The sequence below is a fragment of the Magallana gigas genome, chromosome 7 (assembly GCF_963853765.1).
Source record: "Magallana gigas chromosome 7, xbMagGiga1.1, whole genome shotgun sequence".
Taxonomy (NCBI): domain Eukaryota; kingdom Metazoa; phylum Mollusca; class Bivalvia; order Ostreida; family Ostreidae; genus Magallana; species Magallana gigas.
In genome coordinates, this window is record NC_088859.1 from 52,049,892 (window position 1) to 52,072,937 (window position 23,046).

Genomic DNA, 23,046 nt, shown 5'->3' on the forward strand with positions numbered 1-23,046 from the left:
ATCCTTGAGGTATATTACAGCGAGTCAGTTTTTTTCCTTTAAATTCCTTGAATTAATTCAAATTCTACGAAGAGTTCGTAGAAATGATATGGAACAATGGTTTCCTTTTTTCAAAGTTTTCAAACATCTTAAAACAGTTTAAAGTTTTAATGGCATCATGATTAGCTTTCGCCAACACCAATCTAAAGTGTACACATTACGGAATTTTCTTTGATAAAACTCGCACCCATTATATTGTCTTCAGTTTAAAGTACATCGCTGATATAGAACACAATTTTGAAATGGAGCAAATACCGGGAAAAGTTAAAAATAACAATAATCACTTCAGACTATTTCACCAGGAGAATGACCGAGAAATCTTTGGTTGTAATTCAAATACTTTATATATTGTTGATAATTTTGATGATAGAATGACTTCCATACAACGGAATCATGCATACATACAAAATGGACGGCGGATTTCAACGTCCTTTGCTATAGACTCTTGGGAACTTTGGCTGAATTGATAAAAAGTCAATCTCACACATGTGTAAACAGTTACTGCTCGATCAAATTAAATAACCCCACATTTTCCCACCTAATTGAAAAAGGCATCAAGATAGCAATGTTGACTGATGTGGGACTCAGTCGAATATAAACAAAACCGGCCATTCATCGCAACGGACGAAAGGTAAAGCAATCGCACGTGTACAGACCACATGAAGGAAGATTTAACCACACAGGTACTATAATACATGTACATATGTACCTGTTAACAGGTACTCGTACAGAGAATTAAACTAGTACAAAGGTTCACGTCAACAGGCACCCACACACGTGTACTATAATACACAGGTGCCTGTCAGCGGGTACTCGTACTAAGGAACTAGTACATGGGAAACCGTCAAAACGTATTCTCGTATACAGGTACAAAGTACTCATTAACGGGTACTCAAACACAGGTACTATAGTACACAAGTACTACAGTACACAGATGTCCGTCAACAGGTACTTATACAAAGTTACCGATCTAAAGTTGTCCTTTACATTTCACATGCACTCTTTTATAGTCAATCATCAACATGTAGTTGTACTCATGTATAATTGTAATTATAAATCAAGGGGTATATGTACACAGGTATTTGTGCAGTTATATATCACAAAGGAACTGAACACGGGTGTCCATGCATAGATACACATCAAGAGGTTATTGAACACGGGAGACCGTGCATAATTACACAGCAAGAAGTTACTGAACAATAAAAACAATATATTGACACATTAAGTTATTGAACATGGAGGGCCGTGTATAATTACGCAGCAAGAAGTTACTGAACACGGGAGACCGTGTGTATTGACACATTGAGTTACTGAACACAGAAGACCGTGTATAATTACGCAGCAAGAAGTTACAGAACAATGGAACCGTGTATATTGACACATTGAGTTACTGAGCACGAAAGACCGTGTATAATTACGCAGCAAGAAGTTACTGAACAATGGAACCGTGTATATTGACACATTGAGTTACTGAGCACGAAAGACAATGTATAATTACGCAGCAAAAAATCAGCTCTGACAAGTCGACAGCGCATGTTATTGTCCGGTGTACGAATTGTAAGATTGTCCGTATTCTCCTAGGATTAATAATGGTTTGTTTGTCTTTCTTATCTACAAAAATAAACTCACAGTGTGAATTTTAAGGAATAAAGGATTTCAATACATCAAGAATCCAAACGAGTGAACTTTAAAGTGTGCGAGAAAGAAAATTGTTTAAATTCTAAGTTGAACACTAATCCCTAAACAAAAAAATTGCTGGTCAAACACTTGGATGTTGTGTTTAACCACACAATGCACGCGATGAGATGTTCCCTTTGTTTATAAGTGGTTTTACTTTTAAAACATATTTATGTGGTTTACTGAGAACACTGGATGTTTCGATGTGTACTAAAGCCCAGACCAAACATTACACCGTGTTTCCGTCTTTGGCAGCTTGTCAACCATGTTGTTTTACGAGAGTCTCATTGAGAATTCCTCCATTGCCAGAAACTCGCAGTCGATAGATCGAAGGCAAAGAAATCATTCCATATCAAGGAGAACGTTAATGACAATCATATCGGAAATACTCCAACAATGAAAGGCCCGTGTGATATTTGTATTCAATTTAATTTCTATAAGCACAGTTGAAAAGCCAGAAAGATTGGCGGGTAATCGCGTATATTTGTCATTCCAGACAAATACGTGTCGCTCCCACTGCGGAGTGGGCTCACTCACGGAGGACAAATGAAGTCGCTTCCTTTCTGCACGACTCGAGGAATTGGTTAAGTCAATATTGGATTAGTTTCCGTATTTGTGTTTCATTTAAAGTTTCACTCTCATGTTTCCTTCACGAGTAAAATAAACATTAAAAACTGTCTCGTTAGCTACAATTAGTATTTCCTTAAATCCATTCATATCTCATATCTATCATCAAACAAGGCGCCATTAGTTTTCCAAAGCTCCGGTTATAGTAGAAGGCATAATTACAATAATAACAAAATCTTTATCTACAGTATATTGCTAATGTTAAGATTTATGGCTTTAATTTGTTTTGGTCAATAGGTGGCGTTTTTGGTGATCTACCGTCTCCGGAAATCCCTTCGTCATCATGGACCGATACGTGGGGCACGGTCTTCCCATAATGCATTGTCCTACTAATACGTCCGTGACTTTCCGTTGTGGACTTCGTCGGTTTTGTCGTTTGTGTATCACCGGAAGCAGCTTGTTGCTTTTTGGACGAAACGCCACTACTTCCGATGGACTCACTGCTTGACCCCAGTGACCCGTCCAGTGACGTACTGGATTGCTTCCCCTTGTCCTGCGGCGTCTGGACACTGGACTGTTTGCGCTGCTTCTGTTGCTGGGACTGTTTACGCTGTTTCTCCGCCGCCTCCTTTTTCCCGCTACCACACCGCTTCCCTTTCTTTCCGCGCTCTCCGTCCTCCATGTCTTCGTTGGGTAGCGGGGAACCACTTCCGTCGAGAGAGGGGAATTCCCCGGGGACGTATTTAGCGGCGTCTCTGTAGGAGGGAGAGCACTGGTACTCATAGTGGACGTACAGTTTCTTGAACTCGACTCTCCAGCTGAAGCCCGGCCCTTCACTGGACACCGACACGGGTCGTCTCACGTAACAAGACTTGGGTCTGTTTGTCTGTCGGTTCCCCACATGTGAACCATTGCTAACGATCGCACCGGGAACAGTCAAATTGTAAAGATATTCAGGATTATTCCTAAAGTCTGACAAACTAGCACAACGTATAATTTGGTTAAAGTCCTTTTCATTCGGCAACTTTTCCCTTTTGGCTCCAGCAAATTCCCGCACAAAAATTGGTCTCTGTGCGAGGTATAAACTTGACGTCGAGCTTCCGCTGGACATTGAGTTCCGGCGCGTCACAAACGCTGTCCGCGGCCGCGTCATTGAGCGTTCGGAGACGGTGCGGTTGCTGAGCGTATCCTTGGAGAATCTGAGGTCCAGCGTGGGAGGGGGGACCAGTAACTCTACGTCCTCCTCTGCGATCCTCTCGGAGGCTGCGATAATCTCAGCGCACCGTCCATGAGAGAACCGGAAGGCCTCCTCAAGCGCCGACAGCCCGTCGCGGTTCTTCCGGTCCATGGGGATTTTGTATTTTTTGTGGGCGTGGACCACGAGCCGTACTAAGGGGACACTTCCGGCTCTGACGGCGTAATGAAGAACAGTATTCCCCCACTTGTCGGCCTCTGTTAAATCAAAGTCTAGGGCATTGAGAAGAATTCTAGCTAGTTCCACGCGGCCATAAATACATGATAGATGCATTGCGTTCATACCGTACCTATCCACACAGTCCAGGGAGGCGCCTTTCTCTATCAGAAGGCGCGCGATCCCGGTCCCCCACTCCTCTGGCTCCATCAGAGCACACAGCATCAGCGGGGTCCGGTGGTCGGCGTTCGGGGAGTCTATGTCGATCCCAAGGTCAATAAAGAACCTGACCTGCTGGAAATAGCCCCTGTCCATCACGTCCGTCAGCTGTACTATCGGGGCAGATTTACCCCTACCTTTGAATTTCATCGTTGTTTCGAAATTGTTAAGAACACTTGTGGTGTTTTTCAGTAGACAACATACTCCTCCTTAATACACAAACTGGATATTTCGATAATAACCGAGACACGTAATCCAAACTACATGGTTTCCAAAACTCGGGAGTAATCAACACTGGGGATCAGAAATACTGTGGCAAGGGGTCTATGTCAATATCTTATTTAAAAACTTTCAACAATTTTAAAATCGACACAGCCAAGCGAAGAATTCCATTTAAATGGGAACGGTAAATTTCTTCTAATTCAGGAGACAGTCTCGACCCATTATACTTTTTTCAAGACTCTTGTCAGTAAATGACAGTGTTGAAAACAAACCTCCATATCTAACGATTACGCGAATTGTGACCAAAAGTTATTTTCTTTTGGAGAGTTTGTTTTGTTTAACCCTGAAGCTCAATCTCTCAGTCAATCACTCTGGCATGTCCGAACAGGTTGGTTTAGAGAAAAAGTGTAAAGTACTGCATTATCTCTCGTCTTGTAAGAAATCTCCCACTGCGATCAATACGGTGATAGAAGGCAGGGCTTGGAAGCTCGGAGACAGTCCCCTGCGAGATTCGGGCACCTGCTTTTAGTGCAGCACTCTCTCCATTAGAGAAGCGTGCACAGATTCTCTTACAGACTCGTATCCCGACTGTTACTGCCAATAAATTAAGCGAGACAAAATATTGGTATCGGTAGCAAAATGGTTAAAAATACTAAGTATATTGTTTGAATCGCGTGTGTCAATGTTGACAGAAATTATTGGGAAAACCTCCGTGTGTCCGCCGTTACCTAGATATCACTCACTTACTCATCGGAATTTTAAATCATTTGTCAGGCGCTCCGGGAGATCAGACAAGTGTTTGATAGTGCACAACTTTCTACTTATCAACTCGAGAAGTATTGCCACTTGGTGGTGCAGTATTGGGTGGTGGCCATATCAAGAGGCACCGCGTTCCTGGCGGGGGGGGGGGGGGGGGGGGACCACCTGTCGGTACGTCAATCGATTTATTAGGGGAGGGATGAGTCTATAAGTTTTTTGATAATTATGGTGCACGTAATACCCGATATAAGATCCCTTGTGTGTATTATAATCATAATTGGAAATACTCTGAAGGATAACATGCCATCCAACCAAAAACACAGCTACTTTAAATGTCAAATAACTCGAGCAAAACAAGTGAATCTTCGATTTCTAGAAATTGATCAGTTTAAAACCCTGCATATAGTTCTTTTTTATTAAGGAATAAGATCTATCTAAAGACATTTACAACATTTCTTTAATGAATAGTTTTATCTTTTTAAATCTTTGGGGGTTTAATACGCAATTTAGAATTAGAAATTCCGCCTTTTTATTTTCAATAAAGAGCGTCTGTCGGGTAATATTGGATTCAATTATAAGCTTAGCGAACAAACAATATCCTTTCAATAAAGCAGAATAAGAAAGTTTTGGCATAGAGACGGAGGGGCACGGTTATAAATAGGGCGCTTATTACATCAAAATGGAGACGGCGCTGGACGTTACCATGGACGCGCGCGCTGACCTCCGGGGTGTCGTCTGCTTGCCGAAAGCTTAGAGGTGGCTAAATACCGAATTCACTTCATAAAGATAGGATCAACTCCCAGGTTCATTTCATTTTTATTGACTATTCAATTCCACACAGCTAGGTTATATGACTGAAACAGATTTAACAGACAAATTTACAGAGACATTAATAAAGTTATATCGCCCGTTACACAGCCTAGTTTTTAAAGTAAAAGCGTTCTGAACATTCCTATCGTCATTTATTCTACCGTTGCCTTTCAAATTCTACCTCTTATTCAGAGGAAACAAGAACTCAATTTTACTGCACACTATCGACTAATGCACGCCATTATGGATTTCATTTACAGCTTTAATAGAATGAACCTTAGAAGTTTTAAATTCTACTTCATTATCCATTATAAACACAAAGGATATTATAAAGTTGACTTAGATTGTGGATATTTAAAAGTTAATCACGCAGAACGAGAGTTTGACTATTTATTGACGAATATAACAATAAGATGGACAGACGAATGGTGAAATCATTAGAAAATACCGTAAAATGAACACATAAAAACTATCAAATTAAAATTCACAAACCATTGTCATGATGACATCAACATGTAAACCACATTATTTTACATATAAATATCTTTTTGTGTGAATAACTGGATTTTTTCCTTGTAAAGTATTGCATCCTGTAATAAAACTGTCACACAAGCTTAAAATACGAGTCTTTATGACGTTGTGAATCACGTGGTACAATTCTATGCATGACCCGCCTCCCCATTATTCGTGTGCTATGTATTGGCCGATTCACATGCATCTATCCAATCGCTGTACACATCTATGGGCTCCGATAAATCTGTCTGTGGTCAAGAAAAACTTCGCTGACGCATGGAAATAATGCATGGGTCAATAAGCATGGAAATAATGCACGGATCAATAAGCATGGAAATAATGCACGGATCAATAAGCATGGAAATAATGCATGGATCAATAAGCATGGAAATAATGCACGGATCAATAAGCATGGAAATAATGCATGGATCAATAAGCATGGAAATAATGCATGGATCAATAAGCATGGAAATAATGCACGGATCAATCAATCACTTTGTACACTCAGTGTCATCCATAAAGTAAAGGGACATTACTAAATGTATGTGGAAGAGTTGGGAAATTGCAACACAATCCTCCTAATAAATCACTGCAACATTGATACTCTTCTTTTTTCTTTAATTAAGAAATATTTTTTTCAGAAAGGAACACATCGTGCAAATTTAGTGTTGTGTTTAAAACACATAATTCATTCTGTTTATTCATCTGATTGTAAAATATATATTTAAGTATTGAATCCTTATTTTTTGAAAGATATAGTCTCATAACTGCAACGGTGTGTGCATACAAATTGAATAACGCGCGTTATTCAATTTGTATGCACACACCGTTGCAGTTATGAGACTATATCTTTCAAAAAATAAGGATTTAATGCTTATATTTACATTTTTTTACCTTCTTGCCTTGGACGCAAATGCGAATTATACCTCAAGTTACTGTATTATCCTATGGGTAAGTTCAAATTAATGGAAGAGCCACAGTAACAGCCACAAGCGTGATATTTGATTTTCGCTTGTGACGTTGTATTTATCAGCGTTCAACGTTTGTAACGTCACAATTAAAACTCGTGATTTAACCTTTTAGTACCCTGTCTGTGTTATGGTGCTATATCTGCAGTAGCTTTACATGCAAAATATATGTGGAATGTATATATATATATATATATATATATATATATATATATATATATATATATATATATATATATATCTCCAAAGCCTCTTTTTCAATGAATAATAAAAAACTTTTAAAACACTGTTTCAAAATATTTCGACCGTGTTACCGGTCTTCATCAGTCGGTGTTTATTGTCTATAGCAACACAACGTAGAACATATACTATGACGTCACAATGTTAATACTTGCCAGACTGTATTAACATTGTGACGTCATAGTATATGTTCTACGTTGTGTTGCTATATAGTATTGAATCATGATTTTTTGAAGTATACACTCTCATAACTGCAGCGGTGTGTGCATACAAATTGAGTAACGCGCGTTAGCGCGTTATGAAAATTTGTATGCACACACCGCTGCAGTTATGAGAGTGTATACTTCAAAAAATCATGATTTAATGCTTATATTTACATATTTTTAACTTCTTGCCTTGTCTGCAAATGTGATTCATACCTTAAAATTCCTATCTTATCCTAAGGGTAAGTTAATATTAATGGAAGAGCCACAGTAACAGCCACAAGCGTGAACTTTGATTTTCGCCTGTGACGTTGCAATTTACAGCGTTCAACGTTTGTGACGTCATAATAAAACTCGTCAATTTGACCTTTGACTACTTGTTGCATTTAGAGGCATTTAAACATCACGGAATTTAATGGAAAAACACAGTAGAATGTAAATATTAGACAATAAACACCGACTGATGAAGACCGGTAACACGCACAGGGGCCAAGCCCGTTTTAACATTAATTTCAATGTAACCATAAATAAAGAAAGGGGTCGAACTCTGACCCAGATAAAAAAACTACCAGCTCGCTTCAAAAGCCTAATAAATCAATTATTTTTTACAACACTTGCAATATGCATGTATTTTCCAGAAAAATAATGTCTAAGATACACTCATGCCGAATTTCAAGTTGATGGGTCTTAAAATAGCGGATATATACGTCATTATTCTCTCGAATTCGCCATTTTATTTTTACTCGGACATTTACCGGTCCAGGGCTCACGATGGGATTTTGCCTCTGACAACAGCAGTATTGCAACAAGTCGAGAAACATTCGCTCTAATCTTTTAAAATCTCACATCAAATGCACGCTACTTACATCCTTAAATTCCGATAAAATTCCGTAAATACTCTCCAAACTTAACTTTTATTCTGCAGTCACATCAACTTCTGACCAGACCGGCCATTGTGATAAAAAAAATGTTAAACTTAATTTCATTGGTCAATATTCCTGATGGTCCAATCAGAATCAGTATTTATCGAAGACGTCAAGATGGCTGACCCTGTCAGAAGTGTGAACTGTATCCGTGTGTGTGAACTGTATCCATAATCCATGTCAACCTGTATCTAGTGAAATGGAGTACCCTATATGCAATATTTTTCCAAAAAATGACTAAGTTCAAAAGCTGGTATTTTTTTCAAAAATTATCGGAAATCAAAATCCTAGCAATATGCATACCTCTGATATATGTACAATTGATCTGGAAAACAACAATTTCCTATCTTGAAAACTGTAGGAGGAGTTATCCATACAATGAGGGTACCCTTTTGGCAGCCGCCCGTCATTTTCACCATTTTAATAACCGGATTTTTCAGTTGGAAACCCGGTTAAAAATCTAAATCTCTTTTCATCCATGATAACCAGAAGGCAGTATATTTTCAGTGATTATAAATTCTATATATACTAATTTTATTTTTTGAAAATTAAACAGTTTCCCCACCATGACATGATAGAATGAGGGAAAAAACTCTAATACGTAATGTGGGAATACTTAATTATATAAATGTGGTAGAATCAGGTATAAGGCATTCCTACTAGCTCTGCCTAGTCGGTTAACCCTTTAGCTCGATCAGTAAAGTGCCGGACTGGCATGCCAGAGGACCCGAGTTCAAACCCCAGCAGAGGCAATAAGTGTCGCTGTTACATATGCATCCAAACAACTCACTCATTGCTTCTTGTTAATAAATTCAAGCACAGGGAAAAAGATGATGAAAACAATTACATAATGAAACTTGTCTGCTTTCAGCTGAAGATGAAGACTGCGCAAAAATGTAATATATTAAATATATCATTTAGCAGCGAAGAAAGAGGTTGCATAAACTTATCAAAAGCACAAATTCCCATTACTCTGACAGTAGGCCTAAAAGAAATTTAATACTAATATACATTTCACATGTACATGATGTACTGCAAGATAGAAATACTATTTAATATAGGTAAAAAAAAGCTTCAATGCATTCATCATCATCATTCCTTGAAAACTAATTGTCTCAGTACAAGAGCATGTTTGATAACAAAGGACTATATTTACATTCCAAATATTTTTTGCATGTAAAGTGTGTGAAAAGGTACTGCAGTTATAAGACCGGAACACACATAAGGTACTCAAAGGTTAAAATGACGAGTTTTATTATGTCGTCACAAACGTAGAACGCTGTAAAATGCAACGTCACAAGCGAGAATCAAAGTTCACGCTTTCGGCTGTTACAGTGGCTCTTCCATTAATTTGAACTTACCCTTAGGATAAAACAAAAATTTTGACCTATAAAACACATTTGCAGACAAGGCAAGAAGTTAAAAAATTTAAATATAAGCATTAAATCATTATTTTTTGAAAGATATAGTCTCATAACTGCAGCGGTGTGTGCATACAAATTTTCATAAAGCGCTAGCGCGCGTTACTCAATTTGTATGCACACACCGCTGCAGTTATGAGACTATATCTTTCAAAAAATAGTGATTCAATGCTTAAATGTATGCTATGGGCCTAAAATGGCCCCCTAAAGGGAATATCATTATTTCACTGTAATTCTTTGTACAGATATATAAGGGATGTTTTTACTTAATGTTCATTTTGATTCAAGTGCCCACAATTTAGAAATATGGCATTGTAAAGACAACCTTTTCCCGCCATTTTTGCATTTTAAGCATAAAACAGCTTGTTTTCAAGCAGTTTTTCTTTCAGAAAAAATAGAGCGCATGCTTGAACAAACAAAATATTTTAATCAGAGATGTATCTAGCCAAGACTTATAAGTGTCAAAATTTTTTTCCTTGTTCAAGCATGCACTCTTAATTCCCATTCATAAAAAGATAAGAAAAATGTCAATTTTTGACTGATTTTGATTGAATTATAAAAATAGCGTCACTTTTGACGTCATATACTGCAAGTGAGTGCAAATTAATCAAATAAATATGTGAAAAATATATTTTATATCAACTCTTCTAAAAATAACAAAACTTTTTATTGTAATTGAAACACTTTTAAAAATGGTGAATTATGGGGACCAAATTCAACTCATATCATATATAGTTCTTTATTAAATATGTGCAGGAACAGTGGCATGTAGTCTTAACACTCTGAAAGTCTAGAGATCTTGTAAAGTGTGCTGAAAGAAGATCAAACTGTCTGAAACTTGAAAACTTGGGTAACACAAACAAAATTACAATGGACAAGATTACCCTTTACTATCATGGACAGACGCGTATGCATATGTTTCCACATAGATAGTATCTCTTGTGTCACAAAGGCCACCCTACAACACCAACCTTGACCCTCAGTTATAATCTTACTGCTGACACATAATGGACATGACAAGGATACAGTTGATACTAGTCTGGTAATCTTCCAGACACACAGTGCAGGTTATGAATCCCGTGTTCCTCTCCCGATCCCTGTCAACGATCAATAAAAACCCCGCTAATTAACAATTTTAAAAATGAATCAGTATATTGCATTTAACTCTCATATCCGATTGTTTTCATACAGAAATCACAAATGTCCCACTGTCTGAATTGTGAACAATTCATATTTAACACTTCAAATTCATCTCAGACAAGATTTGTAATATTTCATCATTGGTAGACTAGTAAAGTAAGTGCTTGTTTTGTAATTAAGATAACTCACATTTTGACTTCACATGATTTTTCGTGGTTACAGAAGGGACAGTTGAACATGGTGTCCAAGGCCTCAATGATCTTCCTCTTGGGTGGAGGTTTCCTCGACTTCTTCCTTCTACCCATATTTGTGATAACTAGAACAAAAAACCAAGCAGAAAAAATAATGAGCTACCGGTAAATAGAGGGCTATTCTTAAAAAAATGTTTGAAATTGCCGCCTGGGGGTTTCCAGACCCAGGAGGGAGGGAGGGGGGATTTTTTGTTTTAAACTGGAAGTTTAATAAAAAAATTAGTAAAACATAAAAATCTACATAAACCATGTACTGTAGATTCCTAGTCAAACGCGAGGAATTAATTTCTGCGTAAAATTGCGAGTAGCAACTCTCGCAGATTTTAGAATCTCGCTTTTATTTTTCAGACAGTTTTAAACTACAGGATATTATAAAAAATAATTGCTGATCTCGATTTTATATTCTCGCGATTTGATACAAAACACCTGAATCGCGGAATTAAGTACTCGCATAAAATAAGGAATTTACAGTAAACAGTGGAAATTTAATGCTTATTTTTTTCTTGTCAAATAACACAACCATAAAACGAAATTCAAATCTTTAGGATTAAATTTCATCACTAACACAAATTTCTTTTACAGGATTTCTCTTAGGAATTTTGATCTCAATATCATAAATACTACAAAAATTATAATTATTGATCTGTGTTGTTTGTTAATTTCATAACATTGAATCCAATTTGGTAAAAAAGCTATTTTGATGAATGAACTTATATGTGAACATTGTACGATGAAAAGAAAAACAATAAAAAACTTCTTTATTTTTTGCTAACAAAATTTTACTAGCAGTGGAATTTCAATTAGGCAGGAGACAATTCCAAACAAACAATCATTTTTTGGGGGGCCTAAATGTGAAGCTCTTGGGTCATCATTAGTCCTTTGTACTCATACAGTATTATTAGTACACTATGACCAGTATGACCATGTAATTCACTGAAATCAAAGCCCTATAATTGATGAACGTTCTATTTTGCAAAAATATCCGAGCTTCATATGTCGGCTATTTTTAGTCTGCGTGCCTAATATGAAAGTACAAAGCTAGCGGAAAACCTCGTAAAGTTGTCAAAACTGTTAGGAAGCTAAATCTGGAGTGTGGACAACTTTTGGATTACTTGTTTATGAAAAAGTAGTGTATATGAGACTTAAGTAATTTGTAAATTGTGCAACGCTCATTTTAAATATATCAAAATAACTTTGGACATGCGGTAATACATCGACAGATTGAATAAATTTTTAACCCTTATTCATGCTTTCATTTAGTTGCAATGTATCGTTGCATATCATGTATCGTGATATGTACCGAATTGGCTAAGTACAGAATCGTCCCAGCCCTAGTATAAATATATATTTCCCCGTGGGTACAAGTTGACTAGTGAAGTCCTACTCAAATATCTGGGTACGAGTGAACCACATAGTTTTGGGTACAACCTGACCATTTGAGTACGAGTTGGTTTGGGTGCGAGACGGGTTGGGTACGACTTGACTTGATTCCAAAATTCATAAAAATCATTCTCGAAAACGATCCCCCGATATTACACAGACCTTAAAGTCACTGACCTTCTTTATACATGTATTTCATTCAAGAAGTACCTGTGTGGACATAAATCATTTACCCCAAAACTTTTAGAATTTTAAGTACAAAGTCTCCGAAAGAGACACAAATTGATGAGCAATCTTTACATGCATTGTTTACAGAACTATTAAAAGTTGAAAACTATCACTGCATTAAAGTGCACCTAAGCCATAATACAGGAGCCTAATGCCCTAACAGTCGCCCCAACTATGGTGTCTAACAGGTTGGGATCACTCTCCCAAATGGGATATAATAGCCCGTTTGGGATATAATAGCCCAAATGGGATATACATTTTAAGTGAAAAAAATATTTTTTTTTATTTTTATATTTTTGAAATATTTCCGCATTAATGTAAATAAAACACAACAACTTTTGGTTAAGAAGTTTTTCTATATTTCTATAGTTTGTAAGATTGATCCCCAAGAAGTTTTGGATAAACTGAGGGATCAATCTCAGTAATAGTACAGCTACAGAAAAAGTTGTTTACCAAAAGTTGTTTTATTTCATCTATTCTAATGCGGATTTATATCAAAAATTTCATAATCAAATTTTTTTTATTTTTTGCACTTAAAATTTATATCCCATTTGGGCTATTATATCCCAAACCGACTATTATATCCCAATTGGGAGAGTGGTCCCAACCTGTCTAATGCCCTAACGGGCGCCCCAACTATGGTGTCTAATGCCCTAATGGGGAGGCCTAATGGTGTTTGGTGTCGGTCAGCGTACTGTGTATAAAAGGAGAGAAAGAGAATGTGAGATATTAAAAGGGAACAGAGCGGGACACGTTGGATGTACATATCATACCTGTTCTCTTCTAATACATCTATAACAAAAGAAACTTGTGTTCGTCTTTGATAGATTAATGAAGATCTACTTGTTTAAAATACAACGCAGAATTCACAATATTTTGAGACGCTCGAGTTCCCTAAGCATTGACCAGTGTTGACATTGGTTTCTAAAGAAAAACGTCGCAATCCGTGCATTTCACCTTCTATTTCAACCATAAGGCAGGATACATTTGAACCCATCAATTCACATTGAACTGACATTACAAAAATACGTCTGCTTCTTTTTATGATTGGATTATGCTGAATACCAAATTACCAACCTGCGAAAACGCTGAAAAATTACCGGAAGTGCCAATTTACAATCAAATTGTTAGATCGTTCCATGGATATTTCAATATTATCTTTATTCTCTGGAATTTTACTTTCATTTCATATTCTTTATCTCTGAATTAATTCTCCGTATTTTAAACAGTAGCTGCGTTTTTTATGAGGAAATCACTCAAGGCCACAACGTCATTTTTGACCTTTTAACGAACGACTTATCTTGCACAATCAAGAAAGTATAATGTCAGGAAAGAATACCTTGTCCTTATTGCGCACAGGGCGTACTTATTAATCTTAAAAAGGAAAGTATATTGTTGTTTTCGATTTCGTTAAAGAACCATTCAACAATTTTCAAAGATAATGTTTGAAACACTCATATCATTTTGAGCATATTTCTATTTGATTCATTAGATAGTATGGAACAATAACACCGTCCATGTTTTAAAGAAACATACATAAAATGTAGTTCCTGAATGGAATTGTCCATATCAGTTATTTACATGTATAACTCGTCATCTATAATTTTCATATAATTTTGGGATTTTACATGCCATTGGCGGATCCAGAGGGGGGGGGGGGGGTTCCAGGGGTCCGAACCCCCCCCCCCTTTCTCTGGGACATATGAATTCAGTTTCTTTATCGAAATAAAGTACCCCCTTCAGCATCCGGTGTTTACTAAACTGAGTAAACATGTGAAAAATAATAAAAAATTAAGCAGTATCTTTAAAAACACAGATTTATAATAACATCTACAATGTATTTTTTACTCTATTTCTTATTTTAAAAAATCGATTATACTAGTTCATACAGCTTTGAACTGACAAACAATCGAGTAAAACGACGTTCAAGTACGAGTACACGCATTCGTTTTACTTTTAAAAGCCGCTTTCAAATGTATTGTTTAATAAATTAACTTAAGTAATAATATAGATAAGTTTTAATTCGTTTTATGCAAAACATGCTGGCTACATACCTTCATACCCACAATAGACAGCTTTTTTTTGTTTCCAAGAATCGGAAATTCTGTCCGACAAAAATACCGTGTAAAGGGTTTATATGTAAACCATTATGAAAATGCACAACTTTTCAAAACTCTCCTAAATAATTATATGATCGCATCTGTACTAGTGCCGGATGATGTAGCGTACCCATTACAGAGATCACATCAAGTTCCCTGGGACGACAATTGCTTGTACCACTGTATTACACATGTACAATATACCGGTATTCAGCAGATAAATTATCCCCATTCTTTTGTCATATCCTATCATTTAGACCTTTATTTAAGAAAGCATTCGATAGAAATCAAAATCGATAAATTGTTCAGAATTTAAATATCAAACACATAAAAAATTTGAAGATGGGGGAATAAGATGGCGCAAACGCCCATTCGGTTTAGTGGTGAAATACAATTTTGAATTTATTTTTTCCCAATTAAATCTATTCAAATATATTATAATACAAGTTTGCAAAAGCACAATTTCTAACTATATTCATTTTTTACAATATTTAACACAAGATAAGAAAAAAAATATTCCCAGAAATGTTTGCGGTATCGAACCCATAACATAAAAACCCTAGATATTTAATGTTAGCTTATGTCGGGTACTCTAACCACTGAGCCAATTCAGACACAACAAAGCTGTTTAAATATTATGTGTGACTTTGACCACGAGTTTACGGACTTGTATTTTTTTTTTCTCAAAACGTTCAATTGTTGGGATACAAAATGATATTTTTAATGTATAGTGGGTCATCTCTCCACGTTTTTGTTGATTGAAATCGGTTTGTTTTCCAATAGACCTTATTTAGACTATGAGGAAAATATGGAGCACAGACCCACTCTATGAAAGAAAATGCCTTGAAGTTTTAAAAAATGACAGTATTTGCAGGATTTGATACGTATACGCCTGTTTGAGTCAACATATTCCAAGTGTTGAACATGTTTATAGGTTAAAAATCACTGATATGTTAAATGTATATTGTTTTAAACGATTTTTAAAAAATATATCAGATTTATTGATATTTTAATTTTTCAGTAGCTTGTCCGACCGTGTATGGGCATTTCACATGCCTTATCCACCCATCTTCTTTACTAAAAAATCGATTTTTATAATAGTTTGTCGTAATTAGTCTGAATTATTTGTTGTTTTTAGTGTTTCTTTTCTATTAAGCACAGACTCACTTACGTTCTTATTGCCGGAGACTTGTTTTTTTTTTAAGGCGAAAAAATTATGCAAATCTTCCTTACCTAAACCAAAACTGCAAAACGCTCAATAATGCAGTGTACTCTGATGTTGAAATAGAAATGAAATAGCTAGTGACGAGATAAATGTTTATTTTTACGCACGGAAAACGTTCAAAAAGTCCTTGTTTATTGACAAATAATGAATTTTGCACGTATTGATTGGACCCCCCCCCCTCCTTTTCCAAATTGCTGGATCCGCCTCTGCATGCAGTGATTGTTTCAAACTTTTGAATTTAAGTAATAGTTAACATTTTTGAAAATACCAGGTGACTTGGTTGTTGATTTTTTAAAAATTAGCGATTTCTGAAAAATGGTAAGTTGTAATAAGAAAGAGAGTTTACTTGATTCTTTTTCGCCAGATGCCTACAACGCTCAACAACACAACAAAAGTTAGCTCCCTTTACACGTCTGCTGTTGAAGTACATATTCTTGTATTAGACTGCGTGTGCACATAGCAGTCTGCAAAATATACATGACAGAAGTTAACAGGATAATGAAGAGTATATTATCAAAACAAAAACTAATTATAATTTTATCGTAATTTTGAGCATTTATATAGGTATTTTCCCAAATTGCACAACTCTTTGATATTCTTTGTTGAAAGTAATTGAATAAGTTTAAAAACAGAAGGCTTTTCATAATAATATTTTTTTTTACATACAACTTTCTTATTTCCTTATAAAATGGACAGATTAAAATAAAATGAAACTCATCTTCAATCTGTGATAGTGAACATAGTTTACAAACTCTCTCATTTCTATGGATATTATAAAATCTCCCACGCTCAATCTCGAGTTGATGAGAGGATAAACGGTATTTACTTATGAATTGAACATATACAGTTGGTATTGGTTTTGTTAAATATTCCTGTACTTCAAAATTATTACATAAGTGCTTATACATTATACATTTGGGAGAATTTTCAAAGTAGCCATGTCCTTCTTGTATAAACATGTCGGTCAACCTCTGCTTCACTTCATGTAGGAATACATGTTCATTAAATTGTTCTTTACAGTTCCATATTTATCCAAAACCTAAATTGTTAATCAATTGTTTTATGTATGAGAGCCAACAATTAGAGGCTAACTGTGTTTCACATTCATTTACCATATCTTGGTATATATTGCTTAAAATACAATTATCACTATTCTTTAACTTTATCCAATATTTCAACATTCTATAATTTCTATCCAACTGCAGTGGTTTACGACCTAATTCAAAATACACCATCATTGATGTAACACTTTTCTTAACACATAATAACTTCTTACAAAAATCTAAATGTATACTTTCTAATTCACTAAATTGCTGGGTGCTGTCCCCATAATTCGCAACCATAATGTACTATGCTACCAATATATGTATCAAACAGTGATAATTTTGTATTAACATTCAATTGTAATGGCTTCATTTTGGACAATAAACAATGCATCGCTTTTCTACTTTGTGATGCTAAAACGCTTTGCGTTTTATGAAAACTGCCATTAAAATTCAAAGTTATACCAAGATAATTGAAGTTTTCAACAATATCAATACATTCATTGTTATAATTCCAACAATAATTATTTTTTAACCTTCCACCTTTTCTAAATACAACAATTTTTGTTTTATCTACATTAACTTTTAACTTCCACTTGGATGTATATTGCTGTAAACAATCAAGCATATTTTGTAAACCTTGCTCTGTCTCTGAAAAAGTACAGTGTCGTCTGCATACATAATTAAGAATAAAACAATATCTCTAATTTCAACAGGTAGACACATCTCCTTTATGAATTCAATTTCAAAATCATTTACGTACAAGGAAAATAAGAAAGGAGACATAGACTCACCCACCCTGCATCAAACCCTCGAGACAATAAAAAAACTCGGATATATATGATTTTGATATTTTACACATGACTTTATGTTACTATACATAGACTTTATAATATTTAACATACGACAATCAACACCACTTCTTGCTAATTTAAAAAAACATTAGATTTCTATCAATTTTGTCAAAAGCCTTTTGATAATCTACAAAACAGCAAAATAATTTTTTCCTCTTTGCAATGCTTCGACTAATTAACCAATGTAAAATAAAAATTGCATCTGTTGTACTATGTCCAGCTCTAAAGCCAAATTGAGCTTGGAAGACGGTATAAAGAGTTGAAATAATTTACAGTCTCCGGGCAAGTGAAATTCAGGCATTCATTTTTCTGTTAACTAGTTTTAAAAAAGCAATATTCTGTAACATCTCTTGAAATAATTTGTTCTTTTCTTTTTGTTTTGATTACACAAATACCAATGAAATTTCATAAGGTATGGCTAATATCAGTAAACAGGTTTGTATATTAGAAACGGTGAAACTAATATCAGTAAAACTGAATGATACTGAATGCAGTTGTGTTAACTTTGATTTTACTACTGTGATACAACCCTTCCTCAGATCTCTTTTTACCTGCTACAGTCGATTTCAAATAAATAACATACTGTAAATAATTTTCAATTTTAAGCACGCACGCTTAAAAGGCACATATTTTTTCAAAAAGTTCGGCACGCTATTGCATGGAGAAGAAGGCGACATTCATATAAAAATAATCAAATTGTTTTTGATATCTTATTGCTGTTAAGAAATTGCTCTAAAGACGGTAAGCTTTTTAAAAAAACTAAACTTGTTACATTATATGCCTTGGACCAATTACATAATCTGTCGTTCAATAGAGATGAAAATATTTTAGATAGACAGCTTACAAGTGTGATACCTCTGTAGTTATTACTGTCCATAGAGTCTCCCATTTTATAAATAGGAGTTATAATACCTTCCGACCATATTTGGGGAAAGATTCCGGAAGAAAAAACAATATTAAATAAGTCAACTAAGTTTGTACTAAGATAGTCACCAAACGCAATAAAATATTCGTTCAAAAGATTGTCCATTCCTGGAGACTTGTACGTCCTTTTTCAAACGTTTTATGACGCGAGTTACCTCCTCTGTTGTTATTGGACCGTTAAGTTCGGGGTACGAAGAATTGTCCGCTTCAGCGAATGTTTCCTGATCGGAGTAGGTGTTGTTATCCGAGGAGGACAGCTCTTTAAAATGATCATGAAAATTTATAATAGTTGGTCCTTGTATAGGATTCTTCTTATGTTGACGAAAGAAATGGTAGAATTGTTTGGGGTTCTTCTTTTTTAAATATGCCATATGATCTCCTTGGTATCGGAGGTAAACACGCTTAAGTTTTCCTTCGTATTTTTCATAAGTTCTTTTTGCTGAAACCAGAAGAGTTCTATTGTAATGAGTTTTTGCACTATTAAACAGTTTCAAATTCCGTAAATAGATTCTCCGGAGGTTTACACATTTTTCATCAAACCAAGGTTTGTTGTCTAAGGTTTTATAACTTTTACAATGAGTATAATTGCTAGTTTTATTTACAACAAACTCTTTGCTATAATGCGGTAAAAATACATTATTGAGTACTTGCGTAAATGATTCTATACAATTATTCACACCGTTTTTTGTTAGTTCTACATTAAATAAAACTTCATCCAATTGCGGTAAATGATCATACAATTGAATTCTTATATCATCATACAACGATTCATCCCATCGTGTTTTCCAGACATTGTAATCCTATTATTTCAAGGGACGAAAGATATTGTTTTAATTGTCAGACTGTTGTTGAATATGAATATCATTTTTAATTTGTATGTCCTCTTTATAATCAACTATGAAGTGGATATTGTTCACTTTTTGATAACGCATGTGTTATAATGAAATTTTTAACCCAGCAGATGTTAAATCAACAACATTCTAATTAATATTAGCACTTCCATCCGCTCCCCGTAATCGATATGTCGCGTGGAAGATCTTCCAAATTTCAAACTTGTATGCTTAAAATATTTGGGGGTTTTAAACTAAATTATAGTTTATGGCCAAAAATATCATATAAAAAATTAAGGTAGAACAGATGAGTGATTTGCTGACTATCCAGCTCCGTCTGAAAAAATGATCAAAAATCTTCCTTGATCAAAATTATGAACATCTGTTCTAGAAAGGAAATGATATAAAGATATATGTTAGTCCAGCATTTGCAACACTATGTCATCTTGTAAGATATAAAAAATAGCAAAATTCAACACAGTACTGTAGTGATTACCAATATATATATATATATATATATATATATATATATATATTCATAGCGTATTCATTTCAACAATTTGTATAGCCTCAAATCGATACTAGTTTTCCCGTTATTCGCTCAATAGAAAGTCATCAGAATTGGTATTAAGCCCGACTAGTATTGTCGACACCAGAGGAACAGATCTCACGCGCCGTCATCTTTGTTCGTCTATGTTTTTCTTTCTGATAGCCTGTCAAGGAAAATGATGACGAGCATATTTTAACACCAGAGAGCGTCTTCTGCCCATCGCAATTTGTCTGCTTTACGAGTCCTTGGGCTCCCACCTAATATGTTTAGTCTCCCTCGGTAATCTCCTTTCTATTGCCTAATCAGAGAGAACATGAAGATGGACCGCCATAATGTTGTAATTTGGCTGTTCTACCGGGGATGTCTTAACAAGGATTGGCACCTCTCTCCGTGTTACGTGTTTTGTAGTAAACGTCTTACCCTTAGAAGCTGTTTATTCCAACACGCGCATCAATCTTGCATTCATAACTTCGCACCGAACGATGCATATTGAATGGAAGCAATTTGTACCAGTTGCAGAATAATGAAATTTACAGTGATCACAGCTTCATAACAAAACGAATACATATTTAAAAAAACATTTGAAACAGACTGTGGGATCAATTGCAAGAAATCACAATAGCAAATTATTATTTTTTTACATCAAAATCTAAAATTGACACATAAAATATATAAAACATGTTAGGAAAATTAATTAAAATATATGTAATAAGACTATGGCGACGTAATAGCCAGAAGTGACTCTGTAACAGAGAATTGGTTCGTGGTAAGAAAAAAACGTCACAAAAAGGATTATCATCATCCTAGCCAAAAGATGTTCAACATCAGCAACACAAGTTTATTATTATCGACAAACAGGCACTTAGCATCGATTTTTAAAGTGGGGGGGGGGGGTTACTAAAAATTAAAAAAATTGACATATTGAACACTTCGCAAAATTTTCAAAATCTCAATCCGTCGGGAGAAGGGGGTGCGTGGGGGGGGGGGGGGAGGGGGGTAGTGAGAGAGTCATAAAGTTAAACATAAAAAGAACCTGCTTTCTGCATAAATAAGATACATCTTTTTAGGCGAAGGAGTCACCCCACCCCCTGTTGCTACATGCCTTATATGGTTTATTATCAACAACAAAAGAGGTTTTACAAAAATTTGTAAATAAGATTATATGAAAAATATGTTTATTTGAAAATCAAAAAACACAAAGTTTTATCACCAACGATAAAGAATTATCATCATCAACATAGGTTTATTATTAATTAACGAAGAAAAAGGATTGTTATGATATGCTCAGTAACTCGTTAACAACAATAGGCTCATGAGCCACATCGCTCACAAAAGCAACAACGGTAATAAATTTGAATATTTACATTTTTCCAGTGTCTTTGTCTGAGATAAAAACTAGGAATCGATTTTTTAATGTATTGTCCAATACACTTCATTGATGACTATTTAATATTTAACTGTACAATCGCTGAATATTATATAAATACAAGTAATAATGTTTTCATTGTTTGATGTTACGAGGTCACCAAATACGGTCGGGCGTGATAAAATCCTTCGATTAGATTTCTTGGAAAACTACAACACCAATTATTATCATTTTTGGTTTGAGGCATTTCTAGGATAACAGGAATCTGCCCAAAAAAGGTTAACTTTTAAAAAAGAAGTCTTCTTTACTCCACACATGTGGAAAAAACCCTAAATGCATGATTATGATGTCCATGATTCCCTCTTCCAAAATTGTAAAATCCATGATAGAGGGGTTCAGTATTTGGGGCAGAGCCAATATGGCCATTTAGTAAATATGTCTTAAATCTAAAACAAATATTCAGGGGTTCAGGCCTTAGGACCGGACCAAAATGGCCATTTAGTACAAATGAATTAAATCTTCGAAAATCTTTTCTTTACTCCCATAAACCAAATGAATATATTTGAGAAATAACTGTTAAGATGTCCATGAAGCCCTCTACCAAATTTGTGAAATCCATGGCCCCTGGGTCAGGGGTTCTTTGGCGGGGCCGAAATGGCCATAAAGTGAAAATGTGCTCGCATGTGCTAGCCTCCATCACCAAAAGAGAAGACAGTTGATTCATGCATGCATCCTCTCTCATGCAAGATGGGTCAGATACATTTTCAAATCAGTCAAATGACATATCCACTTTTGCTCCATACAGGACTCGTCAACTATAAGAGTAATGTCAATTATGGCACTAATATTGTACGCTGGATAATGGCTTGTATTAATTAAAGCAGAAAATAGCAAATATGTATTGCTCTAAATAGCAATTTATTGATCCTACAAAAAATCGAAGAGATTTTGTATCTTATTGTACACGAAGCACAGAGTACTTCACAATACTTTGATAGCTGGAATCACCAGTGTGCCCAGTCGATTAAATTTCACAACATCCTCAGGTACAACCTTTCATTCTACTCATTGACAAGTGACTAGTAAAGACCTGCAGGTCTCTCTTTACCAAACGTTTACAATTTTGAGCCCCTGGAGCTAGTGTATAGATAATCCGAGATTTATCGAACTCATGAATTGATGTT

At 35.3% G+C, this 23,046-nt stretch overlaps 1 protein-coding gene and 1 non-coding gene across 2 annotated transcripts; both read right to left on the reverse strand.

Moving 5' to 3' along the window:
- Positions 1 to 2,126: 2,126 nt before the first annotated feature.
- On the reverse strand, positions 2,127 to 4,887 carry LOC105334579 (uncharacterized). The gene has a single exon (XM_011438101.4). The coding sequence runs from the start codon at positions 4,061 to 4,063 to the stop codon at positions 2,552 to 2,554; it is 1,512 nt and encodes a 503-aa protein (XP_011436403.3). The 5' UTR covers positions 4,064 to 4,887; the 3' UTR covers positions 2,127 to 2,551.
- Positions 4,888 to 11,300: 6,413 nt separating this feature from the next.
- Positions 11,301 to 14,068, reverse strand: LOC105334578 (uncharacterized). Its single transcript, XR_010707475.1, has 2 exons — positions 13,929 to 14,068; positions 11,301 to 11,428 (listed from the first exon to the last, which is right to left on the reverse strand). It is a non-coding gene; the product is annotated as an uncharacterized protein (transcript).
- Between the last annotated feature and the right edge of the window lie 8,978 nt (positions 14,069 to 23,046).